Source organism: Podarcis vaucheri, assembly GCF_965113315.1.
Source record: "Podarcis vaucheri genome assembly, chromosome: 2".
NCBI classification, from domain to species: domain Eukaryota; kingdom Metazoa; phylum Chordata; class Lepidosauria; order Squamata; family Lacertidae; genus Podarcis; species Podarcis vaucheri.
Window position 1 is genome coordinate 44,785,776 of NC_138760.1, and position 13,144 is coordinate 44,798,919.

The 13,144-nt window shown below is 41.7% G+C and overlaps 1 protein-coding gene across 3 annotated transcripts; it reads right to left on the reverse strand.

Moving 5' to 3' along the window:
- Positions 1-651: 651 nt before the first annotated feature.
- LOC309527235 (Golgi apparatus membrane protein TVP23 homolog B) lies at positions 652-10,740 on the reverse strand. Of its 3 annotated transcripts, none has more exons than XM_082213896.1 (7): positions 10,659-10,740; positions 9,143-9,225; positions 7,340-7,484; positions 6,596-6,685; positions 5,228-5,359; positions 5,002-5,130; positions 652-3,282 (listed from the first exon to the last, which is right to left on the reverse strand). In XM_082213896.1, the coding sequence occupies exons 1-7, from the start codon at positions 10,668-10,670 to the stop codon at positions 3,250-3,252; spliced, it is 624 nt and encodes a 207-aa protein (XP_082070022.1). In that variant the 5' UTR covers positions 10,671-10,740; the 3' UTR covers positions 652-3,249. The 3 variants fall into 3 exon arrangements, with proteins under 3 accessions (XP_082070022.1, XP_082070021.1, XP_082070023.1); XM_082213895.1 differs by lacking the exon at positions 10,659-10,740 and adding an exon at positions 10,346-10,393; XM_082213897.1 differs by lacking the exon at positions 10,659-10,740 and adding an exon at positions 9,941-9,959.
- Positions 10,741-13,144: the final 2,404 nt, after the last annotated feature.

Sequence of the window (13,144 nt, forward strand, 5' to 3'; positions counted from 1 at the left end):
AGCTTGACAAATAAATAAAATGAGCCAGACCTAGCCATAGCCAGCCATGGCCTCATTAATAGCAAACTCAGAGCACTAAATCACACCAGTGCTGTTGCGTCCCAAGCTTAACTCCTCTAGGGCCACTTATACCTTCCCTTGGGAATTCCAGCAACCAATTAGCAGGCTCCTCTTCCTAGAGTTCCATTGACCAGCCAATGAGGACAGAACCCTTTCTGATTGGTCATCAAGATTAACAATTAGCAATGGCATTCATATGAACAAAAAGGACTAAGTGATCCCGTGGAACAAGGAGATTGTCAATAACTGTGTCAATATCTCTTGCATGCATGCATGTGTATGTGCACACACTCACACTTTGCATGTACAAAGGTAAAAGTCTCATTGGTTGCTCTGGTCACTTTTGCCTCTGGGCCATGCCCATCACTGGCCCACAGAGCAAGGTGATGGTTCTCTGCATAAGACATCAAATGCGGGTCTGTGAAAAATGGGTAATGGCAGCCACACATACTGGCAAGCACAACATACAAAGAAAGGAGGGCTTTAGGAGGCCAAGTTAAAAATGTAAGCTTGTTAATCGGCCTGACAGACATTACACATCACTGCAGGCAAAGAAATCCAGGACACTAATCAAACCAGTTCAAAGGTACAGAACTTTTAAAAAAATATATTTCTTTTGAAAAACATGTTAATTCAAAAGGCTTCACAAGCGTGCACAAGAATTTTTAAATACATTGCTTTAGTATCCCTCAAAGAAACAATAACCCACAGCTTTACATTACCCATATATCCAAACACAAACATTTAACTATCAGTATTCAGCACTCCGTTGAATATAATGTTGCCTGATAAATGGATTCTTCTTTTTAACCATTATCAGACAACATTGTATTCTCCTCTTTGTAACAGAGCTTCTTTACCAGTCATACCTCACTACATTTTCTTAACAGTAATTGAATAATACAGCTGCAACTTCCATTTAAACACCTTGATTTATGCAAATCTGTCATATTAAAAGTGTTGCATTTTGAATAGAAAACTGCATCCAGCCAGCGTTAGTAATGCTCGTATGATTTAGAACCGAGTCTGAAAGTAGCCCAGCCAGCCAGCTACATAATATGGTCAATCCAGGAGCCAATTCACATGACTCCAAAGGGAGTGTGGGGAAATGCAGTTTTTAAAGAGGGTTGTTTGATGTAAGGGACCACAATCCTAATCCTGGATGAAATGAGGCTGTGACTTTAACAAGCAGATGACTGGCTCAAGGTAGTTTTTCTAATTCCTCTGGCCATCACAGGTTGTGTGTATGAACGAACCCCCAAGTTTAACACACACACCCTTCTCAAATTGCACCAGTTAAATTACCATTTTTAAAATGTAATGGTTTGGTGTTCCAGTATCTTAGGGTTCATTCTCATACTGCATTGAGATGCTCTACAAGTGATGCAGCAGAAGTCATCTCAGGCTTGCATTCTATACCTGTAGAATGTTGTGCATGCACACAGTAACACCCGATACATAGATGGGAAGATTACATGGATGCAGAATACATATGACTGCATGAAAACAAGCTCCAGTTCATATAATACATTTTATGTGCACGGGAGTGTGCATGTATGTGAACACATGTTCATGTATGTGAACACATGCATGCAAGCCCCAGATTCTTTCCTGTCCCACAATGTCTGTAGCATGGACACATTGGGGCAATATGTGCACTGGACTTTTAACTGGCATTGGCTGTGTTTGAACAGAGCGCTAGGTGAACGAGCCTCAGACTCATGCCCTCACCCATGAAGAAGAGATGGGAAGCCTTGGCTTCTCTTTCCAATTAATCAGAGTATACACATCCAAACTGTGGTTGCTCATACCATGGTTTGTTTATTGAAACAAGCCAATTTCATAACACACAGTTTGAAATTGACACGCTTCTGTAAACCATAGTTAATACAAACCACACTCTTGTCAAGGTTCAGGCATAACACTGAACTGGGGTTGGTGAAAACAGAAGCAAAAGCTTCTGATCGCCCTATGGGTGCGCTAGAGGAACAGATGGGAGAGAAGCATGCAAGCTTGAGACACCACACTGGAACACAGCTATTACGTATCTGTAAAAGGAGGAAGGGTTCTGAAGTCAGGCTTGCAGATATTATATACGAAAATATGGACTACCACATTAGTTATTTATCTCCTATGGCAAGAACAGAGATAAAACTCTATAGCAAAGGTCTGTCATAATCACATCAGCATGAATCTTCTCTGCTTTCTACAGCATGTTTTACCTATATTAACTTATTATCAAGGAAAGGATGGCCAGATGCATTAAATACTATACATAACTTTATTAGGATGCAAATACATTCCTCTTTCTTTTTACCTCTGCTGGCTATTTAGGAAAAAAGCCGAAAACCAAAAAGGGTTGCTCCGATGAAATCCTAGTAGCCTACTTTATAGTTGCACCATGAGAATTTGGTCCTCCCAATAAAGTAAATAAAATGTTTTATAAAGAAGAGGGAGGGGAAAGAGACCAATCCATACTAGCCAGGTGCTCTGAAATCCACACTAAAAAGTCTCTGGTCCTACACAAAGGAAAACTTTTGAGCTGAAATCAGTTTTGAAAGTTGAGACATCAAAGTGCTTTTGTTCAACTTTCAAAATTGGTACTCTACCGCAATTTTCCCAATTCCTGGTAGCAGAACTTATCAACCTGTTTTTCAAGTTGCCCCCTCCACATTTATGGTAGCAGAACTTATCAACCTGTTTTTCAAGTTGCCCCCTCCACATTTTAAAACTTCCTCGTTTTAAAAGAAAGCAAGAAACCTATAATATTGTAATTATGTAGATAATATCTCAGATTTCATATTAGAGGTCAGATTTTGTAGTTTCCGGGGGATGAGAGATTACTCAAGTCCCTGCTGAAAGGGCTTCTCAGCTTTTGGGACTGCCCCAAATTTCACAAAAATGCTGATGGCAATAAACTATGGTACTTATCATGAACTCTCTGCCATCAATATATTTTACTTATGTATAAGTGGAGCTATTGCACCTAGAGAGCCCAGAATCAAGTGTCAAGAAGGACTCTGCAAAATATAAGCTGTAAGGAATATGAGAGGTAACCTGCATTTCTAGAAGATGCATTTAATTACGAAAAATCCACACACAGATTATAAATCTTCTGTACAGGGGGTCAAGGAAATATTTCTCATTCTCCAGAAGGAATTGAAAACAACACGGGACTCTTCCTGATCTTCAAGATACTGCTTGCTCCTCTTTGGACACAGTCTATAAAAGAAAAGAAAGCAGTATTAGATCAGGACTTTAAAAGACAGGGAACTGCTTGGGGGAGAAAGATCACCAAGAAGCTGAACTATTCCCAACTTTGAAAAAGTATTAGCTTTAATATCTTTTTAAATAACAGCGGGGGAGAAGGCAAAAGAGCAGCAGAGGGCCACTGTCCAGGATAGATTTCCAAAACAAGAATTAAATGATTAAGTGTGGATACGGGAGGAAGGTATCCTGCTCAGACCTGTGTTATCAGCAGACATGCTGAACTAATTGTTAATCATCTAGTATTGCTTAATGTGTAACTTCTCATTGAGAAGCCCTGGATCTCAGGATTCTGAACCTCACTTATGGATAATTAGCTGGGCATCATTTTCACTCCACGAGACCTGGAAACCTATTTTTAAAATTATGTAAGTGTGGACAGTAATGTACAGGTCTTATGTTGAAAACCCTGAAGCAGCCTCCTATTATATAGCTCAGTTGGTTAGACCATGGTGCTGAGAACACCAAGGTTGCAGGTTCGATCCCTGTATGGACCAGCTGCATATTCCTGCACTGCAGAGGGTTGGACTAGATGATCCCCAGGGTCCCTTCCAACTCTACAGTTCTATGATTCTATGATTCTATTTTCTGGACCAATTAGAAACTGTTACAAACTTTGCATGGTCAAGGCTTTGAGAAATAATGCCCTATAGAAAGATCCCAGAAGATGGAAGCCACACATCTTTTCAGAGAAAACAATGCTGTATTAGCATTTATCAACAGGCAAGGCAACATCAGGAATGAGGAGGAAGAAACAGAAGGGAATGACCCAAATTAGAGATGGCTGGATTGCTTTTGTTAATATTTGGACTTTTCCTCTAAGGAATTCAGGGGCTCCAAGGAACTACATGGGGCTTATCCCACTTTATCTTCACAACAACCATGTGAGAGGTAGGTTAGACAGAGAGTGGAGAAGTGGCCCCAAGTTTACTCAGGGAACTTCACAGCTGAGCACTCTATGAACTATGCCATACTTTATTTTATATATAGCTACATATCTGAAAGTCTAAGGTTAAGCAGCAGGGAGGATATTCTAATATGAGAAAGGTTACTGTGCTCTGCTGATGAGCATACTCTTCCCAGAGCCAATCAGCTGGGTGGCTCAATGGGATGTTGAAATGCTGGCAGGAGGGGTTTAAAACTACTCATCCCTACATGCTAAGAGAAGAGAGGGTGAATGAGTGTGGAGAAGGCAGTGTGGCCCCAAACTCACAAGGTCCTAGGGCCCCAAAAGGATGTGCCCTCCTGCCTCACGGAATAGGAAAGGAGGTGTGGGAAAAGTCAAGGAGGAGCACTCGGAGATGTACAGAAAGGCTTGTTGTCTTTCTCAAGGTGGTCATTAAGCCACAGGCCTTGAGGAAACAATTCTCCTTTCTCCACATGGTTCCAGGTGTCCGACAAACTACAGAACAGGGCACATTAAAGATCCTGTACTTTACTTTCTCAGAAGGATAAGGCAGAGGAACATTTGTGAAGTAATGTACCTTTGAAGCCCAGAACAAACTCTCTTTCCAGTTGTGGAAGAGCCAGATCATACTGTGATTTAGACTGAATTCAAAAAGCCTGCCAATATCTGGGCCACAATGAATTCAAGGAATACAAAGTCAATTGATAAGCACCAAAATACACTCTGGGAAGCAGGAAAAATGGCCATGCAAACAAAATCTCAAGTACCTGACGCAGGAGCTGCCTGCCTAGGTAAGAGGTCGCCACACTGGTCAGGTTCTTCCTGCTGCCTACTTTGCACCGGATATAGCCATACAGATTGGCCCCTTGCAATGTCACACCCATTATCACTATCGCCTGTGGAGAGAGATGACAAAGACATGTAACGGAATTCAGGTCTCATTACACTCAAAGGAACAAGTTCAGTCAGATATTTGCCAAACAGGCCACTCACCAGCCACTTAACTTTGAAAGAAAACAGGGCGCTGAAGGCAAAAATCACCCAGAGCAAAGGGCAGCTGATAAGCCCTAACCAGAAGATTCTGGACTCTGCTTCTGATGTTGTTTTCTTCGTCTGAGCAGATGCCTAATAATTTGGAGAGAAATACAGAAGTTTTGTTTTTTAACATGGCTTACCAAGTGTAATGCTCTGCCCCTGAACCAGCAGGATCTAAAAATTGCAAGTCATGCAGTAAGAACACTTAACTGCATTTTTACAACCATGTTTCCTACTGAGAAAAATATATTTCAGCCTGTTATTTTAGAAGAAGAAAAAGAGCCACCTAATCAGAATACCAAGAAGTTCCACCACCTTAAGCCACAAACCATCACCCCAACATTTCCAGGCATGGCACAATGCCATGACACAATAGCCTCTTTATAAAGCTTCTAAAAATTGGGAGCACTGACGTTGGACATACAATAGCCTGAAAAAAAGAGCATTCAGCAAACTGAACTAAAACATCCTAATGAAAAGCAGCTGAGGTATTTTTTAAGTAACAGGATGTGATATTTTAATTGCATACAGCAAAATAAAGGATCAAACCAAAGTAGTTTTTGAGCAGTGCTGCATATACTGAAAATGAGTGTTAGTCGAATAATGATGAGAGGTGTTCCACTACTAGCCAGCTAAAATCAATGAATTCTTCTATAAATAATGGGGGAGGAAAACATGCCACAACTGGAAATAGTATCTCAGAGTAGGCATAGTGAAGGTTATTTTATCTTGGGAATGCTCATTATTCCTATCATTTTAAAGGCCTGTAAAGATGTAACAGGGCCTGAATCCCACATGATTACTGGGTCAAGACCAAGCTCTAGGATGTATGCCTTCCTGCCGCAAGGCTTCTCCTTTCCCATATGGATTTCCATTGCAAGACTTCACAATAATTAAAAGTTACATTTCAATAATTAAAAGTTACATGTCAACGTTTTAATAGTAACCAGGGTATTCTGCTATCCAGGCTCTGAAACCACTTAATGAAATTTGGTTAGTATAAAACAGTTAACATCGCTGTTCATATAGCTTGTATAAATATAGTTTGGTCTTTATATGCCTAACTGTAAATACTCTATTCCAAGTTCAGTAATATAATCTGTGTTCTTTCGCTGTGAAATTAATGACATGTCTTTGCAGCATTGTCTCTAAAGCAGAGGATACGGAAAGCCAGATTTCACACCCACACTCCCACACTAACTGTTGCTCCAGCTCAATCTGTCTTATGTCCCCCAAATGGCATCTTGAATGAAAGATGTCTACAGCCCTAGAAAACACCATATACCACCAACCGCAGACTTCCCTCAAGGACTGGGAGATCTTTACCTTCCTGGCTTCAAACACCCAGTGGCTTTTGCCGTCATCATCAACTTGGTTCCACCAGCGGAGGCCAACCATCAACCTCCCTGTGACATTCTAGAGAGAGAAATACGAGATTACTCCATGGGATAAGTGAAGGCAGGAATGAATTGATTCCTCCCATTACATAGCAGCCTGCCTGGTGGCCCTGGATGCTTCTGAATGTGCCTGGGATTTGCAGCACCGTGGGAAACCACAGATATCTCATGCCCTAGAGGGGACTGAAGTCTGAAAAATGGGGTTTATTTATTTTTTTGTATTCCTCCCCACCAAATGGCTTTACGTGGGTGATATGTAGGGTGCAACTCCATCACAGATGCTGAGTTCTACTCAAGAGGGGTCTAAATGCCTCTCTGCATGAGACCAGCCAGTTACAATCATCCCTAGAAATGGCTGGATCTCAATTCATGTTGGCAGCCAGGGTGGTGTAGTCGTTAGTGTGTCACACTAGGACTAGGGATACCCTGGGTTTAAGCAATACCCTACCCCCCCCACGCTTTCAAAAGGAAGCTTGTTCAGAGGTTAAATGTACTCTGCACATACCTAGAGGTATGAGAGTACATGCAAAAATACTTGCTTACTTTTACTACTGAAGTTAAGGGATTTAAAAGAGAGAATTCTAACACAAAATCTAAAAAACTTGGCCAATCTGCCCACTCTCCTTTGAGAACAGCCATTTTATAGCACCGACAAACTCTCAACAGTATTTACCTTCACTGCCCAAAAGTCACATGACAGAAGTAGGATGATCGTCACCATACAGGCAATATAGCTGCTGCTCAACAATTCACAGAGTAAGTAGACGATTATTGCACTGACCCGGAAAAACAAGTGAAAGAAGGAGGCTATCGGATGTCTGTAAAAGGAACATGTAGACAATAATTTAGTAATGCATTTATCTGTTCACTCTGTCCAAATCAAAAGGCCTAACAAGGGTTATAGTTTCAATCGTAATTCCATGTTATTGCACTTCATAAAGACAGAAGTAATTATAAAAACCAACTAATTAATTACCATAGCATAATCAGGGTAGGCAGACAGAAAGCATCAATCTTTAGCTGGTGAGATAAACCTCTCTAACAGCACTTCCTTGCAAAGTTTGCTAAGAATACAGCGGCAAGTAAACATTGCAGTTCAGAAGAATACATCTATTTCCTTCTAAAATAATAATCTGCATGCACAGGTAAATCATTCAGATGGAACCTATCCAGAGCTTTGTCAAACACTTTCAGACACCAGAAGACTGGCCTGCAGCACTTCTGTGCTTAATGATACATTGTGCATTCAATGCTATGCATATGTCAAATCCATTAACTCTGTTTGGATCAATTTTCCTTTGCTCGCTCTGAACTAGGGAATTTCAAAGCCACCTTAGCATGCCAGCATCTGTAAATGCTCCAAACCAGGTTTCTTGCACCTGGATAAGAACATAAACACACCCTATGTGACAGACAGTATAAATAAACCATAGCAGCAACAATGAATTGGCAAGCAAATGCTGAGTTGTCTGGAAAGCATTTTGCATTTTATTTTTAGCCTCCAAAAGTCTTTGGTCGATAAGGTTTTATTTATTTGCAAATAATCTGATATACCACCAATGGATATAAATTATAGAGGTGATGCAGAACAATATCTGCGATAAAACTTAAAACAAAGTGGATGGCATGCAACATTGGGGGGCTGTTCCATGAAGGGAAGGGCCATATCTCAGTAGCAGAGCAGAAGGTCCAAGGTTTCATCATCAGCATCTCCAGGTAGAGCTGAAAGAGACCCCTGTCTGAAATCCCACAGAGCCAGTGTAGACAATAGTGAGCTGAATGGACCACTGGTCTGACTTACTACAAGAGAGCTTCCTATCCAGTGCTGCAGCTACAATTCCCTACCATGCAAGAGACCCCCAACTGCGATTCCATATGCATCCACAGGTCTTAGTACCTACATGGCAGTTAAGGCAATCAAACTCCTGCTGTGATCCAATTTGCATGGTCCCCAGCACAAACAGAGGACATGGGATTGGGTCACAAGATCTCCTCCATTTCATATAATCCTGGTCTATTTCCAGAATAGCACCACAGTGCCATTTCCTCAAGGTATATGGGAAGGTTTTCCAGAGCCATTAGAATGGAAGCCCTTGCCCAGCTTGACTGGATTTCTCTATGGTTGATTCCTTACCAAAATATATCAAAAATACTTCTTACTAGATACAGTATGGTTGATTCCTTACCAAAATATATCAAAAATACTTATTAGATACAGACTCTCTCTATATATATATCTGATGTGACTTATTTTGACCCATACAGAACTAGAATATAAAGCAGGTAAAATTTAAATATATGTATCATATGATATTCAAGACAGAAATCCTACAAGAAAGCTCTTCAATGAAGCATATAAGAAAGCCAGTGCCAGAGCTTTTATTTTCCCCAAGCTCACTCCAACAGACAGACACAAGAAATGGCAGGTCTTGTACCAAAGAGACGGCAGCCCAAGACAATTCTGTCAATTACTTACTTTATCTTTGATTTCTTCGGCCTCCTGGAGGTTTCATCATCAGCATCAAAGAGTGACACATCTTCTGTGTCATCACTACTGTCCTGGACAAGCACATGGGCAAGGGTTAGAAAAGACAGCATCAGTGGTGACATTACATAAAATCGTAGAATTGTAGAGTTGGAAGGGTCATCTAGTTTAACCCCCTGCAATGCAGGAATCCTGCCACAGCCATCCCTTGGTAGGCTTGAACCCCCAACCTTCTGGCTAACAGTCAGACGCACTGACCACAGGAGGGCAGTTTATACAGTCAGACAATACATTCTGAACACTTTATCTGATCTCTGTTTTCTTGAGACATTATAGAGTATAACAAATTATTTCAGAGAACAGTAATGACTTCAACTGCATAAACATCCTTTTCCTTAGATAATGTAGTTGTCAGTTATCTATTTTTTTCTGGCCACTTGTTCCAGATCCAAAATACTGTATGTGGTTTTTTAAAATGCATTTTTAAAACCTTCAGCATTTTGTAAATTTCTGCAAATGCCTGAAAAAGTCAAATAATATTTTAATATTTTCTCATCTTAAAGGACCATTCAAAGTGGTATTTCATATAGTTTCATTTTCAGGGGTATTAATTATTATGAAAAGGCACTTTGCGCAGCAAGAACCCAATCGACTGGGAGAACGCCAAGACAATTAATTGGAAAGAAAATTTGCCACTTAATATGTTTGCTGCCTTCGAGTCCCTGTCAGGGAAAAAGGTGGGGTATGAATAAATAAATAATAAAAATATACAAATAAAAATATGCTTACTCAGAAATAAGTAGCACAAAGGTAAATGAAACTGACTCCTATGTGTGCACAAGGAATACAGCAGTCAAAGTGTGTTGTGGTGGCAACTTATTTGTTTGTTTGTTTGTTGATTGAATTGATATACTGCCCTAAACTCGGTCTCTGGGCGGTTCACGGAACAGAATTAGAATATACAACCACAAAATACATAACCAAAATAAAAGCAACAATCCAATACTCCCCCCTCCATAACTTGGAATCAAGTTAGTTTACTGCGGCCGAAAAAACTTCACAGCCACTGCTACTCTTCATTTTGACACAGTGTTTCCTTCTAATGATGCCTAACTTCTAGGGTTTAGGAAATCCTAAAGAAATGTGATGCGTATAAAGCAAATGCAAAAGAAACGAAGAGGGAGAAAAGAAAACCAAGTGCGAAGAAAGCAACATTCCCCCCCCCCCAAAAAAAACAAGCCCTTAGCTTTGCGCACAGAGGAAAGGAGGTCGGTGGGGAGGCTCATCCCGCTGCCCGCCCCTTCCTCCTCTGTAAGCAAAGCAGCCCCCCAAGTCGAGCAGCCCCAGACAGCGACCCCACCTGCGACCCACTTTCCCCCGCGGGCCCCCAGCCATCTAGCCCCTCCCCCGGACCCTCCCCCAATTCGCGCCCCCTCAAGGGCTCCCTCTGACCCGCCCCGCTCGCAAGGAAACCGTGTCACCCACCCGCTGTCCCCCACATCCCCACCTGCCGCAACATCGCTTCCGCCTTCTGCCACGTCACAATACCGCCCAGCGGGCGAAACCCGACACGCCGTCGCTCTGCGACCGACGCGCGCGATTAGATAGAATTAGAGAAAAGGCAAGAGCGACCCGCTTCTTGAACTTCCGGGAGTAAAAAACAGCAACGAAGAGCATCCGTTTTGGCCGACAGATAAAATAAAAGAGAGACACATCTCAGAATACGTACCAGTATTTCCGCATTTTCATCGGCAGCTGTTTTACATGTGTCCTAGGGCGTAGTGGAGAATATCAGGTGTCTTCGCCGGCGTATTGGGGACTGAGCTGCTACAGCGGGTTGTCCACCCAAAACGAAAGGAAGCGGCAGGAGGGACGGGAGACTGTGCTTTTCCAGGCTCACGGCTTATTTCGTGCGCTTTAATGCCATTGCATGTGAATCCGTATGCCAAATATATATAGCCGCTTATTGCAAAGGGAAGCAGTGGTGCTGAGAGAATGGCTCACAATATTTTCCATCCACCACCACTCCACTCCTCCTAAGATACTGTTCATATATACAAGGAGAGACCAATCACCCTATATTGCCCCCTCAGGACCCCTCCAAACCCATATCCAGGTGTCAGTTGCATGCAGAAGCCTTGCCCTTCCAGGACTTGCATGGCTTCAAATGTTGACAAGCTTGTTCTTTATTGCTACCTGCCTGTTCATCCACTGTGAGCAACATTAAAATCTTGAATTTCTCAGTTGATTTCTACAGGCTGCAGTCAGTTCTACCTCAGTCAGTGCTGGATGTATGTATAAGCTAAACAAGCTATAGCTTAGGGCTCCACTCTCTTGCGGGGCCCCCAAAAAATTAAAGGGGAAAAACTGGATGTACATTCCCAAAATATAAGTTAAAAACAAATAAAATAAAACCTACATACAGCAACAGTGGCAAATTGCTTTAGATACCTATTAGGTCCATAAATGACCACATTCAACACAAAAACCAGCGACAATTTGTTGTTGACAAAGGACAGCTGGACATATAAAGGGCCCCATTACCTTCAGTAGCTTAGGGCCTCATCAAACCTAAATCCAGCCCTGGCCTCAGTGGAGATCTCCCCTGTCCTTCCCTGTTTGTTGCTGTTTCCGTATCATTTCATGCTTCTTCTGCAGGTGGTTTCATCCTTTCCAAAAGGCTTTAACTATTCAATGCAGCTATTTGAGGCTGTTCCCATCGAAGCTTTGAGGAGTAGTATAGCCAAAAACAACTGTACATGTGCAACAGCAGCATGGTTAAAATGCTGCTGGGCCCAAGAAACTCATGCAATGTGATGCAGATTCTTTGCAGGCATGGCCAAAATTGGCCCTCCAGATGTTTTGGGACTACAACTCCCATCATCTGTAGCTAACAGGACCAGTGGTTAGGGATGATGGGAATTGTAGTTCCAAAATATCTGGAGGGCCAACTTTGGCCATGCCTGCTTTACAGGCAGTAAGCACCCCTGGGCTCTGTGAGAGTGAGGCTATGTACATGTTAGTGATTTCAAATGTGGCGAGGTAGTCTCCCTCCTACCCCCCATATTTCAAGTTGCTGTTCCCACCAGAGAGGGGGCAGGGAGGTCTTCATATGATGTTCATTGCCTAATCCGCCCTCTGTGCAAGTGCTGTCACCCGTGAGTGCACAATGCTGCCCAAAATGTACACACCTCATCTTAACTGTGGCTTCTGTTTTCTAATCAGATTAAAGCTGGTTTGAGGGAAAACACATCAAACAGAAGTATTTCTCAAGAAGTCACAGGATACCTATGGATTATGGCTATTGTCATGTCTACTCAGCTTCAAACACCAGTGGTGGGAAGGTGCTGGAGGCAAGCAGTAATGTGCACACAGCTTTAGGTTGCAATCTGCGAATCAGTCACATTGAACTGGAGGGTACATAGTAGAAATGACTAGGATAGCACTGTAATTTCAGAGTAAATCTTCAAAGGAACAGGCCAAAAGGCAGATAATTTCAGTTTGGCAAAAGCTGTTAAATGTGAACAGTTTGTAGGTTTGTGTCTCTGCTAGGAACCTCCATACCAAATATGGTATTTAATGTCAATAAGAAGAACTAAATACTGATAGTAACTCAGTAGCCAGAGTCAGGAAAAACTAGATGGTGGTTTATACTATCTTTGCAAACATATGAGATGGTTAGCTGTTGCTAAAACTGCTTATAAACGGTAAAAAGAAGTCTAAAGGACAGAAAGTCCAGCACCAACTCGACTGCAATTTCCATAGAAAATTACATTTATTCATTATATTTTCCCTTTGCCCCATCCCCAAAAACAGGACTAAGGACAAATGTATTTATTTTGTTTATTAATTTATCTGCAATATTAACACAAAACCTGTAAACTGTCAGGAACTTTGGGTGGCTTAAAATTAAAACAACAGTAAAACCAACCACAAAATAATAATTTAATAACACACAATTTAAACAACATTTCAGTTTCAGCTGGTCTCACC

Coding starts and splice junctions, on each gene's coding strand:
- LOC309527235 (XM_082213895.1), bottom strand. CDS start 10,366: ATGTTGCTTTCTTCGCACTTG. Junction 5,131..5,227: donor CTTTCAAAGTTAAGTGGCTG/GTGAGTGGCCTG, acceptor CTCTCTCCACAG/GCGATAGTGATAATGGGTGT. Junction 3,283..5,001: donor GCAGGCAGCTCCTGCGTCAG/GTACTTGAGATT, acceptor TTTCTTTTATAG/ACTGTGTCCAAAGAGGAGCA.